The sequence below is a fragment of the Gossypium hirsutum genome, chromosome A06 (assembly GCF_007990345.1).
Source record: "Gossypium hirsutum isolate 1008001.06 chromosome A06, Gossypium_hirsutum_v2.1, whole genome shotgun sequence".
Classification (NCBI taxonomy): domain Eukaryota; kingdom Viridiplantae; phylum Streptophyta; class Magnoliopsida; order Malvales; family Malvaceae; genus Gossypium; species Gossypium hirsutum.
Window position 1 is genome coordinate 2492190 of NC_053429.1, and position 17177 is coordinate 2509366.

Sequence of the window (17177 nt, forward strand, 5' to 3'; positions counted from 1 at the left end):
AATATTTAATAGGAGAAGTATAATTCTATACAGATTTAACTTGTGCGGCATGCTCTTTCGCCCTCATAGATCCCCTATTTTACCTCTCTATTTTATTTTATTTTACACAACTATAATATTATCGAATATGAAAAAAAAATTATGCTAATAAACTAATCTACATTTTTATTACATTTCAATCAATTTTAATTTGCATCAAAATAAAATAAGAAAATAAGAAAATAATTTTTTTTTAAGTACAACTCAAAGGTTTAAAAGAGACTTCACAAAAATTAATACTTTAAAAGTGTTATTTGGTCATTAATGATTTATTAGGATTGATATGATCAAACAAGATACATTCAAAAAAGCATAGATAAAGTTGAATGATTTTTTTAAATCATTAAATTATCTCTAATTTATTTTCTATATGTATCTATATATATTATACGAATATCTAAAACTATTTAAGTTAGGATCTTGACTCGATTAAGTAATGAACAAGAAAATAGCGGAATAAATTGAGAAATTGAACACACAAATTTAACGTGGAAAAACCCCTCCAAAGAGGATAAAAAACCACGGGCAAAGATAATTTTACTACAATGGCAAAAGAACGAAGAGTACAAAAGATGGAGATAAAAACTAAACCCCGAAAACCCGAAAACAAAGAACCCACAAAACGTAAATACAAAATTCTCTAAATGTGTTATGAGTTCTAATATCTAATGGGTGTGTTTTCTAAGGTTGTAAAAGAGCCTATTTATAGGCTAAATTCATAGATCAAATAATAATAAGATAATCTAAACTAATCAGTATTTGATTGAAATAGGTAAACAGAGTTTAACATAAATGTTATTTTTCAAATTTGACTGAAAATAGGAGTCATATTTAACAAATCTCCACCTTGACTCATATTTCCACAACGCCATTTTTGCCAAAGCCCGCCACAAGCCTATCTTGAACTATACAGGGAATTAACTGAGTCGAATTTGTGCTTAGAAACTGGAAGACTTCTAGCCTTCGACTTGTACACTGCCAAATTAAAACTAACCCGGGTCTGATTTTCACGAACACAGTGCCCTAACTTTTCAAAACCTGCATCCAAAAGAGAACCTCTTTTCAACGAAATAGTCATACATTTTTCCCTCCTATGACCAAGTTGCTTCCGCTCCAAACAAGTTGACTTCAACTCCGTAACGGACGAGGGAAGTCCGATTTCACCGGTCACTGTATAACCTTCTAGAATATAAAGACTGCCGGTTCTTTTACCTTTTAACAAAACGAGAGCTCCATGAAATACTTTAATGCCTCTCGTCTCGATGTTGATTTTGCATCCTTTCAAGTCTAAAATACTTAAGGAGATGAGATTCTTTCGTAAATCAGGTACATACCTGACATCTGAGAGTGTCTTAATCGTCCCATCGTGCATCTTAATTTTAATAGTACCAATACCATTTACCTTACTATATGAATCGTTTCCCATGCGCACAACTCCACCTTCAATCAAACTGTATGTGGAGAACAATTTTCTATCAGGACACATGTGGAAAGAACATCCTGAATCTAAGATCCACTCGGACGTGAGCTTGGTGTTATCGCTTGTTGACACTAACAAGAAATCATCGCCATTTTCATCGGTCAAATTAGCACCAGCTACATCTTCCTCGTTACTCTTAGCAGCTTTTTTTTCGCAGTTTATAACAATCTGCTTCGACATGACCTAACTTTTTACAATAGCGACACCTTTTATCTCGTTTCTTTGATGCTACCAAAACGGAAGCTTGCCTATCTGTCTTGCTATCCAAATGAAGCTCATTGTCGAGTTTGTCTCTACTCAACAAATGACCCTTCACATCTTCGAACGAGAGTTTGTCTCTGCCATAAATCAGGGTCTCCTTGAAAGACTTGTATGAAGGGGGTAAAGAGCACAATAATAGCATAACCTGATCTTCATTGTCAATATAAACCTCAACATTCTTTAAATCATTTAAAAGAGTAAATTGACTGATGTGACCTCTAAGAAGCTCACCTTTGTTCATGCGAAACGTAAATAGACGTTGTTTCAACACTAAACGATTAGCCAAAGACTTAGTCGCATAAAGAGTTTCTAACCTTTTCCACAAGGCGGATGAAGTCTTCTCCATCAATACCTCCTGCAATATCGTATTCGCGAGGCACAACTGGATTGCAGACAAAGCCTTTTCATCAAGCTCTTCCCATTCTGTTTTATTTAGATTCTCAGGCTTTTTCCCAGTAACAACCTTTTTCAAACCGGATTGAGCTAGAATTGTCATCATTCGAACTTGCCACAGATTGAAATTTGTCTCACCATCGAACTTCTCAATTTCAAACCTTGTTGCTTCCATCTCTGAACGGGCTAATTTATGAAAATTGAACTAGCTCTGATACCACTTGTTAGGATCTCGACCCGATTAAGTAACGAACAAGAAAATAGCAGAATAAATTGAGAAATTGAACACACAAATTTAACGTGGAAAAACCCCTCCAAAGAGGATAAAAAACCACGGGCAAAGATAATTTTACTATAATGGCAAAAGAACGAAGAGTACAAAAGATGGAGATAAAAACTAAACCCCGAAAACCCAAAAACAAAGAACCCACAAAACGTAAACATAAAATTCTCTAAATGTGTTATGAGTTCTAATCTCTAAATATATTTATTAAAAGTTTATATAAAAAAAACTAAATGAATGTTTGATTGAAATGATAAAAATTAAATGTTTAAAATTTATTAAGTAATTTGTTAAAATCTCGCAATGATTGAATTTTTATTGAGTTTATATAAAAATATAAATAGTTAATTGCACAAAACATCTTAAAACTATAATCCTTATTGTAAATTGGTTCGCAAATTTCATAATATTCTAATTAAATTCTTAAATTATCGATATTATATCAATCACGTCTTTTTGTTATTTAAATCATTAAATGACACATCAATCTTATGTAGCTAACTTTAAAAAAATAAAGAAAAGATTTTTCAATGATCCATCTTTACGGTATTCATTTTTAAAAAAAAATTCATTTTAAACTAAGTTATATAACATCCAACGTGTTGTTTATTAGTTAAATTAACAATTTTAATAATGGAAAAATCTATCTGACATAACATCAATAATTTAGAGATATTATTAAAATAATTTAAAGTTTAAGGACTAATTTAAAACGAAAGTCTGTACAATTAAATCGAATACAAAATATTTATAATAATATAACTAATTTTATATATAAAATAATAATTTAATAATTTTTCAACTAAATTAATGTTGTATTGATTATTAATTTGGATGGGGTTTATTGCGTAAGCCTAACGTCTCCGCCAACATTTCACAGTCACGAAGAAATAAAATATGCAAACGTGACGTAATAGTTGGTCTAATTTTAATTTTTTATTATATTAAAAATTTGGAATTTAATTTTTTTATTCTAATTTTTAAAATATTATTAGTAAGTCAGACTAATGAAAGTATAGTTTCTGTAGTAAAAAATTAAGATGTTATTTAATAATATAATTAGCTCGATTATTGATTGAGTGTTAGTTTGATTGACATGGATATTATTGTTAGTGCAGAAAAACGTGAGTTCAAGTGCACTGAAATGTATTATTCTCTTATTTATAGGTTCGGGAAAATCTTTAGATTCCATATAAGTGATGAAATATTATTATCAAATTTCTTAAATTAGTCCCTCCATGTAAAAAAATTCAGTTTTATTTGTTAATAACCCTGAATTAATCCCTCTAGATTTTTTGATCTAACATATAAAAATTAATTTATCTATTTTCTAGATAAAATACAATTCGACTCTTAATATACAGTAACTTCTATGATACTTTTAACATAATAAAAGGACTAAAACCATAATTATACCCCGACCATCCTTTAATCCGATTTCATTACCTTTTTACTCCTATTTTAATCCCCCAAAACCAACTTCCACGTGTAAAACCTTATTCCAAAATTACCCTCACCTACACACGTTGCTACTTCCTCACGCGAGTACAGTACTCTCTCTCTCTCTCCGTCAATTTTTTTTTAAAAAAGGGAAATTAAAAATTGTGAGTTAATAAAAAATATATAAATTATATATTTATTCATATAGTCTCAATGGCAACGTCCTAAGCACAAAAATGCCTAGTACGACCGTTATACTCTCAAATCTCGACTACACAACAGTCCCCCACTTTCACTTTCTCTCTCGCCGCCGGCAACGGTCGTTTTTTCCGGCTCTTTTATTTGTTTTCCTTTCGAAAAATTTGTTCTTTAAAGGTTTTAAAAAGGAAAAAAATCTATTAATCTCTGGAAAGTTGTTTTAATTAACTCTAATCTAATCTCTGATTTTTCCTTTTTAAATTTTTTTTTTGGAAGTGATTTTTTGGGAGGTCTTTTAATAGATACGGTTAGGGTTTGGGTAGAATTAAAGAATCTGGGGGAGAATTGAATTTTTGTGAGTGCACGCAAATATGGTAACTGCAGTATCCGCTACGGTAATCTCTAAACGGAACGGGGGAGGACCAAGGCCACGGTCACAGCCACAACCACGGCCACGGCAACGGCCTCCGTTATTACCTTCCGACCCCGACAATGCCATCGTTCCACGAAGTCTAAAATTTCGAGAAGTTACTTCCCGTTATTTGTCCACGTCATCATCGTCTAATTCGTCCACGTCTTCGTCTTCGTCTTCGTCTTCCGGAGCTTACACTAAAAGGTGTCCGTCGCCGTCTGTTTCGAGGACTCCTACTGTTACAACGCCATCGGTTGTCAAGAGGTCACAATCAGTGGAACGGAGGCGGGCGGTGACGCCGCGGTCTTATAATTCTACGGATTTGAGCGGTGATAACAACAGGAAAAGCAACGGCGAAGTATCAGCTGCTCAGAAATTGCTTTTCACTTCGACGAGAAGCTTGTCCGTTTCGTTTCAGGGAGAGTCGTTTTCGTATCAGTTTAGCAAAGCTAAACCATCTCCATCTCCATCTCCAACCGCTACGAGAAAAGGAACGCCGGAGAGGCGGAAGCCGGCGGAGACAACGACTGCGGTAAAAGGAACGGTTCAAACGGAGAATTCAAAGACGGAGCGGTGGCCAGCGAGGATAAAGCAACCGGACTCCATGGCTAGAAGCGTGGATTGCACCGACGAGAGGAAGAGATTAAACGGATCTGTTAACGGCAATGTAGTTAGGGCACTACAAAATTCCATGGTCGGTAATAGAGATTTAATGGCCGTTGGATCTGAGGCTCAATCTGATCACACGGCTTCTGATACTGAAAGTGTTTCCTCTGCTAGTACTTCAGGTGCTCTAGACAGTCCTTGTAACGGTAACGGAGACGTTAACCGTGGGCGACGGGGGATAATTGTCCCGGCTCGGTTCTGGCATGAGACAGCTACTCGTTCACGCCGCTCCGATTCGGACTCGCCGGTTTCTAGGAAAAATACGGCACCGTCTAAGCTAATTGCACCGGATAAGTTTAGAATTGATAGTCCTTCGTCATCCCCGAAAGGTGTAATGAACAGCAGAGGACAGCTATCGCCAATTCGTGGTCCTGTTCGGCCTGCATCACCGAGTAAGCTTGCAGCGTCCTTGACTTCGTCTCCTATGAGGGGAATGAGTCCCTCTAGAGTGAGGAATGGGTTGGGTGGTAGTTTCATAAATACGCCGTCGATTTTGAGCTTTTCTGGTGATGTTATTAAGATGGGTAAGATTGGGGAGAACAAGGTTTCGAATGCTCATTTGCTGAGGCTACTTTATAATCGGTTGTTGCAGTGGCGATTTGTTAATGCTAGAGCAGATGCTGTTTTGTCTTCCCAGAGGTCTAACGCAGAGGTATGGCTCTCTCTTCTTGCGTTGGGCCATTATAGTTGCTTGATTTATGGTACCATGCTTCAATTTTGCATGCCTTACTATACCACTCTTTGGAAATGGTAGCATACCTTTACCGGTAAAGGATTATAACTAGGATTTGTGTTATGGGAGGTTCAGCAAAACGTCATAGATCTTTTTGAACAAACGCATTTGAACGTCTGGTGCTAGAAGACATGCCTTTTTGTTAGGTGACAGGTGAAAAAATTGTCAAATTTGCATGTGAATTTTTTTATGGGAGTCTCAACAAAGTGCCTTAGATCTTTCCTCGGGCAATGTAGCGTTTTAGTGCCTAGAGTGCCTTTCTTTTTGACAATATTGCAAGTTCTTTATCATGGATTTTGTTATGTTAAATTTCTATGAACATGGCCTGGCTAATAAATTTTGCACCGACATTTTAGAATTTCAGAATTCAGAACTTTTCATCAAAAACTCAAGAAAGTTAACAAACAAATTGTGGCTAAATTATATTGTATGGTGCAAACACAGGCAGTTATATTCTTGGTAGAACTGGAATTCTCTAGGTCACTTCTGCTTGAGAGAGCTTGGCATTCTGGTTTTTAGGTTATTCGGTTTTGGATCTTGATTGATTATATTGCTTTAAATGGCACAGAAGCTGTTCTGTTATTGTATGCGGGAAGCTTTTAATAGCTGTTTTGTGGCTTAAAATGTGACTGATCATATTGAGGGGAGAGAAGCTGAAGCAGTGGTGAAGTGCTGGATGATAACATGTTTGGGTTTCACCATTTTGAATTCTTTTGTAAACAAAATTTTCATCCCTTCATAGAACAGCTTTTCCATCCGAAATGCTTTTTTTGGCTATGTATAAGGTATCATAATGCCGCCTTTGATAAGTGGATGAAGATCTAAAATTAAAGGGGGAACTTGATGATTGGATGGGATGAAAAGAGACTAACTGCCCGTTTTGCATACGATTTTCCTTTTGCTCTGAAAGCACAAGCCATGTGAGAGACATTGGTTTCGTTAGATTTTGATTTCTAATTAAGATTGAAAGACAGAAAAGCTAAATTTCTAAGAGGAAGACATAGGCTTAGGAATGAGTCAAAGAGGGTAGTCACCAGTTGGTAACAATTTGATCAATTGGAGGCAACCAGAGTTTCTAATTATATGTGCCTTAGAAACAGCTATAGTTGATGACATATTGCTGCCCAAGAAAGGAGAAACAGAGGAAATAAGAGTTGCATTGTGATTTTTCATATTTTAAGTTGATGTGATTGAAATTCATTTTTATCTTTTTGCATTGTTTGTTAGCGTACAGCACTGCGTTTTAACCGTCCTTTTGATTCTCAAGTTTCATATGGTTTGTCTGTAATTATCTTCATTCTACTTATCATATGACAAAAATCGTTATCATGCTTTTGTAACAGAAAAGCCTCTATAATGCATTGACAACTACCTCAAAACTGCGAGAATCTGTTAGAGCCAAAAGAACTGAGTTACAGTTGCTGAGGCAAAACTTGAAGCTGATTTCCATCCTCAAGGGGCAAGTAAGAACCATCACTCTATTGTGCATTTATTTTTGTTGACTTGATGTTTTCTTGGATTGTTTTATGATTTCTCATTGCTTTGCTGATCTTAACTCAGATTATCACTGGTTTTTCATTGTCTACCCCTTCCATTAGTTATGTTCTTTTGAGTTTCCGAACTGATTTGAATTGCAAGTTTAAGTTTCATGAGATCAAATGCTTTTTCATCTATTGACTAATATGGTATTATATTATTTCCTTCGATGAGTGCAGATGATATTTTTGGACGAATGGGCTCTCTTGGACCATGATTATTTCAGTTCACTATCTGGGGCTACTGAAGCTCTGAAGGCTAGCACGTTCCGCCTTCCAGTTGTTTCTGGGGCGAGGGTAAGTTCCATCTTCTGAATTTCTTCAATTTCATTGGCTCATTTGAGCTGTAGCATCTCAGTTTCCAATGCATTGGCTTGCGTGGCTCCTAAAAGAAATACCTTTCTTGTCTCTTCATTTGTTTAGGCTGATGTCCAGAAATTGAAGGATGCTATTTGTTCAGCAGTTGATGTAATGCAGGCTATGGCATCCTCAATATGCTCTTTGTTATCAAGGGTATTCCTTTCTTTTCTTTTTCATCATCCCCTACCCTCCACCCTCCCTTCTTTTTCTATTTTATTCGCAAGCTTTGAATTTTCCTTTGCCCCTATTCTGTGTGCAAACCTTTTATTTTCCTAAGTACTAGATTTAGATAAGCTGCAACCTGAAAAAATTAATGCATATCTGTCTGACCCCTTTTTTTCTTGGAAAAAGATACGAAGGTTGAGTCTCTTCTATTAACTAATTATTTTTCTTCATTGGGTGTTATGCTAAGTATAGAGATTTCTTACAGTTAAGGATAAACATCTTTTAAAAACTATCGATGATAGAAAGAAGAATGAATGAATGATGATCTTGTGACTCCTTCTGTACAAATCTGTTTATGTCTTGTGGCCCTAGTTTGGCTCCTAATCTTGTTGAATTATGGGTTTATACTATGGTTGCCCGGCATATTTGGCTGATTAATGACCCAGTGAAATGAAAATTAATGCATATCTGTCTGACCCCTTTTTTTCTTGGAAAAAGATACGAAGGTTGAGTCTCTTCTATTAACTAATTATTTTTCTTCATTGGGTGTTATGCTAAGTATAGAGATTTCTTACAGTTAAGGATAAACATCTTTTAAAAACTATCGATGATAGAAGAAGAATGAATGAATGATGATCTTGTGACTCCTTCTGTACAAATCTGTTTATGTCTTGTGGCCCTAGTTTGGCTCCTAATCTTGTTGAATTATGGGTTTATACTATGGTTGCCCGGCATATTTGGCTGATTAATGACCCAGTGAAATGAAAATGATCATCCATACTACAGGAAGTCATCCGGTTATCAGTCTATCCTGCTAGTTGTTTCCTCGTTTCATAATTTTGATGCATCCTTCATCAACATATTATAACACTTGTTTCTACCGTATATAGAATATTTTGCTACTTCCCTTGACTATACCACTTGTCAAAGTTTGGCCTTTGGTATAAGCTTAAATCTTAGAGCTTGTTCTCTTACACGTGAACTTTTGAGTCAAGTGGATTGGTGGTGGCTGCTGTAAAATTCTTTATGATACTCGAAGAGTGAAGTTTTGCAATTGTTTCAATTCTATGTTAGTTTTATTGGTTTTCTGTGTACTTATTCAAACCTGTATTGGAAGTGACAATATCGATTTTAGTAGCAATATCGATTTGGCTCTTTTCTTTTATACTCCTAATTCGTCTCTTTATTTTTGGTTGTTAGGTTGCAAAACTCAACTCTTTGCTGGCTGAACTTGGAAATTTAAGTGCAAACGAGTTTGCTTTACTTAACCAGTGCAAAGATCTTCTGTTGGCAATTGCTGCCATGCAGGTAAGTATAGTCTTTGTCCGGTTTTATTACAAAAATCACAGCATATAACTCGTTTTTATGCTAATTTTGCTAATAACCAGGTGAAAGAATGTAGCCTGAAAACACACGTCTTACAACTAAATCACATACCTTCCGGCTTGCCTTGACGACAAAATTGTAAAGCTCATGTGATTTCACTCCTCCCTAATACTAACCTGACATCAACCTCTCCCCCATCTCCATTTCATCAGCAGGAAAAAAAAAATGGGTAACAATAATAACTTTCCAATTCAACGGATTGAGTTTTATATGCATGAGAGTGATGATTTGGTCTTTGTTTAATACATGAAAAATTCATGGTTATGTGTAATTTAGTGGCGTAGGTTAAGGAAAAATGTGTTCTGATTGTGAAGTTAGATAGTTTTACAGGTATTTCTTTTCTTTCCTTTTTTTTTTATAGGAAAAGCATATAAATATGTATAAAATGATGGCTTTCCAACTTTAGTCAATGGGGGGTTCCTTAGGTTTTAAGCTTTTGGTTTTTGTTTGTTTGTTTGTGTTCATATAATGAGTGATTGTGTAATCTTGTGTATTTTGATTAGAATGAAAATTACATGTAACTGTGTAACGGACCCCAACTTCCCTTCTAATGCTTTGCTTTGCTACAAATATGATATATATGTGTATATATACATTTAAGCATATGTATATAAAGTTGGGTTTAGGGTTAGTATAAAAAAGTAATGGTTAGTATTTTACATAACCACTACAAGCAGGTTTTAAATCAATTTTTAAGTTTTGAATTTAACAACTACTAAGAACTTTCTTTTTCTTAGTCCCTGAACTTGGTAATTATTTTTTTATTAGCCTTAAATTTTTTTTTGTCTAAGTAAGTCCTTAAGCTTGGTAATTATTTCAACTTGGGGCTTGATTTTTTTTTGATCTAATTTAGTTCCTAATATTTCTTTGAAAAGCCTTAAAGTTCATGCCCAACTTGGAAATAATTGCTAAGTTTAGTTCTCAATATAGGGACAATTGTTAAGTTCAGTGACTAACTTAAAAAAAAAAAACAATTCAAGCTTTAATGCGGGAACAATTACTTAATTCAAGTTTCAATACGAAAACAATTACTAAATTTATGGATTAATTAAAAAAAGTTCCAAATAATGTAAAAATATTTTATATTTTGTCTCTGGTAATTTTAAATTCTACAATCAAGTTTGAAATAGTGACATATACTCTTAAAATATAGCAATAAAAAAAATATTATTAGTTTGTACATTGAGGGAGGAATTTTGTAACTCTATAATCAAAAATAATAGATGAACTTTTCGAGTAAATATTTGGTACTTTGATAGTGTATTTTTTTATTATTGTACAAGTAGTGTTAAAAAAAATTATTACAAGATGAAATTGTAAAATTGAAATAAAAAAAAATAGAGTATAAAATAAGGAGAAGTTGATGATATTTGATTAGTTAAGCAATGAAAAAAGAAAACCCTTGATTTGACTTCTATATTCCAAACATTGAGAAGACACCAAAAAGATCCCCTTTATTTTTCTTCCTTCAATTTTCAAGCGCAATACTAAATGATAAGATTAGAGTGCCATTTTGATGTTCACAAATTTAATTTATTTCAGATGCTTTGAAACTATACCATCAAATTTACATCAACATTTTAACTATGAATAATGTTGCTTTCACCAAGCTCTTCTTATAATAAAAAAAATTATTCTTCGTACAAAGAAGAGGTTACAAAATATGTTCAAAAAATTATATTACATTTTGTTCTATTTATTCAAAAAATGACAAATTATTTTTTATACATTAAATTAAAGAGCTAACATGGACTAATTTATTTATTTTTTAAGTAAAAGAGATAAAATGCAATTTAATTCTTAGTATAAAAACTTTTATAATATTTTTTACCTACAAAATATTAATTATAGCAATTTAAGTTTCACCTCTAATCAAAGAGCCCATAGGCACAACTTTGGAGGAAAAAATCTGAAGGTTGACAAATTAGAACTACAAGACAATTAGCAATTTAAGTGGATCTTACTAAATACTTTACCATGATGAAACAAACTAATGTGAGATTAGAGCCAAAAATTAGTATCCTATCAACAAATATGAAGATGGGAGAATGCATGACGAGTAGGATGAAGAAGAGGATAATGACGGGAGTGGGGGAAGGATGAGCGGTATCGACTAGGTAGTCAAATCACGAAAGAAAAGATGAAAACCCTATTTTGCTTACAATTAGCCAATTTCACAAGAACCAAGCTCTAGTAAATGAAAAAAGTGAACTTTTTTCACCTTTATTTTTGCTTCACTCTTATTCTTCTCGCACCTTTTGTGCATTTTTCCATCCCTAGTGTTTCTCCTTTTGTCTTTAAAAAAAAAAAAAGAATTAAGTTTTCACGGAACAAGTTGAAGGTTTAAGGCATTGATCGTGAGCTTGTTAGGCATGGACTCCAAATCAAATGTCCCCTTTGATGGTGATCTATTAGGCAAGTCTCATTGTATAATAAATCTTATGCACGATATATTTTTATTATAAAAATAATTCATGTTACCATCAATAGACAAAATCCAATGATTAAAACTGGTTCAAGTCAAGCTTTTAAGTATAACCTCTAACTTTCATGATCGTTAATACATATATATTGAAATCTACCAACAATCGAAGCTTGTATAAGTCCTCCTATATTTGATGCTTAAAAAAAAAAACCCAACTTTTTTTTTTACCATCCGAATCAATTCTCATGAGTACTTCATCTTTCTTTATTTCACTTTTTTTTCCCCTTAATTTATGTCTGAATTGTGGACAACGAGAGGCATGCTTTACAGACTTTGGTGATGTAATTTGAATAATGCCAAAATAACGAATAAAGTACTCTAATATTCAATTCTATTCAATCCAATCCAAAATCCGAAATGTGAGTGAATGAAGTTCAACAAAAATGGTGAGTGGGATCCACAGCATATGCAAATAGACGCGGCGAAGCGATGGAATCGAACAAATAAGCTTTTTTGCTTTTTCCTCTCAATCACCACTTTTCTCTTCTAACAATTTAAATAATAATGAAAAGTCAAATTTTAATTTTGATCCTTCTATTTTGCTTATATTTATGATTTAATCCCTATACTTTAGAATGATTTGATCTTTCCGTTTCTATACTATTATTAGCTAATTCAATTTGTTAACACCATTAATTACTCTCGTCAAAATATTGATGGGGTTTTTCTTTTATTGAACTTCCGATTCTTTTTGTTTTAGATGAGATGTCAGTGTAACAATTTTAAGTCAATATTTTAACAGGAATAGTTAACAATTTTATTTTTAGACTAACTAATAACATATCGTAGAAATTAGATTATGAAACATCTACAATATGAGTGAAAATTTTATGTAACAAATTTATAAAAAAAATACAATGGGGTCAGGTAAGGCTGCAACAGCCCTGGCCCTGGCCCCCAAAATTAAAAAAAAATTATAATTCTAATTCCTCTATAAATTATCAAATTATAAATTAATATAGGAGAAAATTATGCTTTGCCCTCTCTCAAAATGAAAAATATCCTACTTAGTCCCTTAAAAAATAATAAATTAATAAATTAATACATGATAAATTTTATAGTTCAATTTTAACCCCCTAAAAAGGTTTTTTTAGATTCCCCCTTGACAATTAGTATAGTTGATATAATAAAAACTATGATACTTTGGTTCAAATATCATCATGTGTATATATTTTTCTCGTATTTTATATGAAAACATAAAAAGATAAAAATGCCCTCAAAATAATATTTGTTGCTTTGTAAAAGGTAATAAATTTTTAATAATTTCACAACTGATTTAAGACCCGGTTGATGAGTGACATCAACTCAGTCAAACTCTTAAAGAATAGTACAAATAAAAAGATTAAATTATGCCAAATTAAAATATATAAATTAAATTCTAAATGTGGGCATAGTAAAAGGAGCAAAACTAAAATTTGACCTAATAGCAAATGAGCAAAAAAGAAAGAATTTATGGGTGATGCCGTGGAACCCACCAATTTTTTTTAGTGAAGCTGACGTGTACTGCACCATTTTTTTTCTTTTTTTTTCCTTTTTATTTAATAATTCTTAATTTTTGGACTAACCCCAACACATTTAAAAAAAAATTAATTAATTGTCTTTTTTAATTTGATTACACTTTCTAAAGTTGCATGTAATATGGCATATGAGAACACTCATTGCATATAGACAGTTTCAATAATCAAATCAGCTGACTTCATCTTCATGTGCTCCATTTTCTATGTTTTAGTTAAATGATTAAATATTCCATTATATTAAAAAAAGACCCCTAAGTTATATTGCTTTGTTAGATAAGTCCTTATACATGCATACGTTTATTACAATTAATTTAACTCTTATTATTATGCTATTTAAGTAAGCTCTTATTTTAATGATTTGTGTTGAGGGTTTAAGTATAAATTAAAAGTTAAAAGAGTTTTTTTTTTAGTGTTGATATAAGATGGTGGTTTGTGGCAGAATTCGCTTAGTAGAGAATCATAAAATGATCGGAATACGAGTATCGAGAGAAGATAGGAGAGAAGAGGAGAAAGTTGAGAGTAAGAAAAGAGAGTTTCCTTGTCCCATTTTTCGATGCCAATGAGCCTTTCAAGGATTATGTCTTGGGGAATGAATATGTGTGACATGTCAAGTGTGTGATCCTTTTGATTAAAGCTTGCGAGATGTTGATTATCAAGGTCATGAATTTTATAAAGTGGGTTCATAAAATATAAGTACAAACATGACTCGTTCACATATAATTTAATTAAGTGAAATTCGAACTGATCCCTCAATATTACCAAAACCAATTTAAGAAAAATAATTGAAATTTGAAACTTATCATTTTATGGGGCAATCATTTCAAGGATTATGTATAGAAGATGGGTGTAATTAAGAAGTTATAGTAATTAGAGAGTGCAGCAAACCAAAGATAAAAAGGCTAATGAATGCTTATATTAGATAAATTGCTGATTAATCCATTTTGCTATATTTGAAATATTACTATTAATTAAATTAATGATGAAACTTATCATTCATTACTTAATTAACATTAATCATTCTCATCAAAATCAAACCCTTTCTCTTTTTCCATTTTCCTTCATCTATTTAATGTCTTTGCATATATTCTTTCATTCTCTTCTTCCTCCAAACAAAATCATTTTTGTTTTATTTATTCTCGATTAATGTCTTAATCGCTCTCAATTCGAGTTCAAGCTTGAATTACTCAGACAATCGAATGATTTGAGTTAGAATATCTTAATACTAGACCCGAGTAATTTGTATAAACAAATTTAATCGAGTTAAACTTTGATAATTCAATTTTATTTTGCGTTAAACTCGAACCAAAATAATATAACATTTAATCAAGCTCCAAACCAAGTTTCAAACAACGACTTTTGAATTAAGTTCGAACTTGGCTCGATTATAAAACAAACAATTTCATAATTAAAAATTGGAAAAAAAAAAGGTTTATGCTAATAATATTATTTTCTTCATTATTAAGTATTGACTACATGGGCAGTTTATATATATATATAAAAAAAAGAGATAAATTTTTTATATATAAAAAAAAAGTAATTATTTTTCTTAAACAAAGAGATTCAAAATTTTTGTGTCTTGGGTTTCTTCATTTCCATTGCTTCCAAGAGTGGTAATCTCCGATTCTTCTGAATAGAAGGACGCCGTTTTAGTTCTCATTTCTCTGCCCAACTTAGCCGTCACAGACAAGCTAAGATCCGACGGCGCCGTCAAAACCGATTGATTCCCCGTCATCATCATCGTCGTCGTTAACGGCTTCGATTCAAAGTTGCACGAGTTAACACAGAAACGATCTGATGACTCGTCACAACTCGGTGTCCAGGATCCAGCCGAAATTGGTCGTAAAGCTCCGCCCTGAAGAACCGTTTCCACTGCCGCTTGACAGATATGCCAGTTACCACTCGATAACAACCCCACCGCTCCGTTCACCGGATTCACAGTTCGTCCACATGCCTCAAACAATAAAGACTGAAACAAAGCTATAACCAAAAAATAATAATAATAAAATAAATACACGTAAAATTATATAAAAAGGTCAAACTTTGTTATGGTGATTCTAGTATACTCAAATTTATAATTTAATCACTATACTTTAATTTTAATATAATTTCATCCTCTACCTTTATAATCATCAGTTTATTCAAATAAATTTATTAATTATTTCAATTAAAATACCAACCAGAATTTTTATTTAAAAAAAAGTATTATTTTAATAATTAAAATTATGTAAATAATTTATATGAAATCAGGGGCAAATCTAATCCACCACTTGGATAAAGTGGATTTATTGTAATTTTAAACTTTTATCTTGTTTTGTAATACATTTAATCCTTTTTAGCATGAAATTTTTAAGTTTAACCCTCAAAAATTTATATTCTTACCAAAATTTCCTCAATTCGCCCTTGTATGGACTAAATCAAATTTAAATACAATAAGGTGACCAAAAATACAATTTAACCAAATCGGTATCAACGTAAACATGAAGGGACGTCATAACATACTTACCGGGACGTTGAGATTCAGGGACGGAGGAGATAAGCGAAAGGAGATCACTCCGGCCAAAAAACTTAGCGAGAAACAAGGTAGCGTTGCCTTGAGCTTCAGCCGATTCAATCCACCGTAAACTCGACCGTAACACACATGTCTCGCTGCATCCTTTTCGTAAAACTCGGCAGCCATTGCAGCTCATTTTTTTGTTCTTCTTCAACTCACCACCACCGTTCCGATTCAAACAAAAAAAAAAAGACCCAGATTTTGTTTTGTTGATCGGAGAAGAAGAGAATACTTGAAAGTGAAGCAAAGGGAGTGAAGTGAAAGTTTGTAAGCAGAGGCTAAGAGGGTTAATACTAATATAGCAATGAGAAAGTGGGACGTAAGGGAAGGTTGTAAGGGTGGTGGTGGTGGTATTAAATTAAATTAAGGTGATGAAGGTGGATTTGAGTTAAAAACTAACCATGGTTAGGTTAAAGAGTTTATGTTGTGATGGTGATGGTGGTGGTGCGGTAATCGAGAGAGGAAAGGAATATTTTCCACAACTCTGGGCACGACCGGCTACGTGTTTCCGCTTCCTTTTTATTCTTTCTTTGTTTTTCTATATGTTGCGCCGTTGGATTTCATTTTACTTTATTCTTTATTTTAAAATCTATTGAAATATTAAAATATAGGAAAATATTAGATCGGTTGATTCGCGAATTGTTATTAAACGATTGAATGAGAATAAAAACCGGTTGAATTGACAGATGGGTAAATTCACATTTTGATACTTAAATTTGGCTTCAAGGTTCAAATTAGTATTCAAGGTTTTTTTTTTGTCCAATTAGATAATTAAACTTGGTTTCAATGTATTAATTTTTTTATCCAATTAGGTATTTGAACTTGGCATCATAATTCAAATTGATTCAAATAACTAAGTACTAATTTAGACAAAAAAGCCAAGTTCAAGTAATAATTTGAATCAAAAAACTAAGTTCAAGTTCAAATACCCAATTGAACAAAAAAAAACCTTTTAAGTATCAATTTTAACCTGAAGCCACGTTTAGGTACCAAAATATATACTTACCATTTCCTTATTATTTATCTCCACCCGTGGATTCTTTTTCCATCTCTATGGGTAAATTTTTAGTGGGCTTCTTCTAAAGTTTAAAAGTGTTTTCCATTGGTGTTGTAAAATTGAAACATATTGATTGAATTGAAAATCTACGATTTGATTGGTTCAATCAATGGTATATAACAAGAAATAGAATGGATATTTTTACTTTATTTAATTGTAGTTTAACTAGCAATTTAACTAGTTAAATAGATGTTCTGATCAGTTCAACTATCAGTC

The 17177-nt window shown here is 32.7% G+C and overlaps 2 protein-coding genes across 3 annotated transcripts; one reads left to right on the forward strand and one right to left on the reverse strand.

Annotated features, from left to right (window-relative positions):
• Positions 1-4103: 4103 nt before the first annotated feature.
• LOC107930599 (QWRF motif-containing protein 2) lies at positions 4104-9884 on the forward strand. The gene is made up of 6 exons (XM_016862268.2): positions 4104-5824; positions 7249-7368; positions 7621-7737; positions 7864-7953; positions 9166-9273; positions 9354-9884. Exons 1-6 carry the CDS (start codon positions 4466-4468, stop codon positions 9417-9419), a joined length of 1860 nt encoding a protein of 619 aa, XP_016717757.2. The 5' UTR covers positions 4104-4465; the 3' UTR covers positions 9420-9884.
• Positions 9885-14766: 4882 nt separating this feature from the next.
• Positions 14767-16336, reverse strand: LOC107930581 (LOB domain-containing protein 39). 2 transcript variants are annotated; one of them, XM_041114843.1, is made up of 2 exons: positions 15857-16336; positions 14767-15319 (listed from the first exon to the last, which is right to left on the reverse strand). In XM_041114843.1, exons 1-2 carry the CDS (start codon positions 16028-16030, stop codon positions 14900-14902), a joined length of 594 nt encoding a protein of 197 aa, XP_040970777.1. In that variant the 5' UTR covers positions 16031-16336; the 3' UTR covers positions 14767-14899. The 2 variants fall into 2 exon arrangements, with proteins under 2 accessions (XP_040970777.1, XP_016717736.1); XM_016862247.2 differs by having other exon boundaries at positions 14775-15330; positions 15857-16263.
• Positions 16337-17177: the final 841 nt, after the last annotated feature.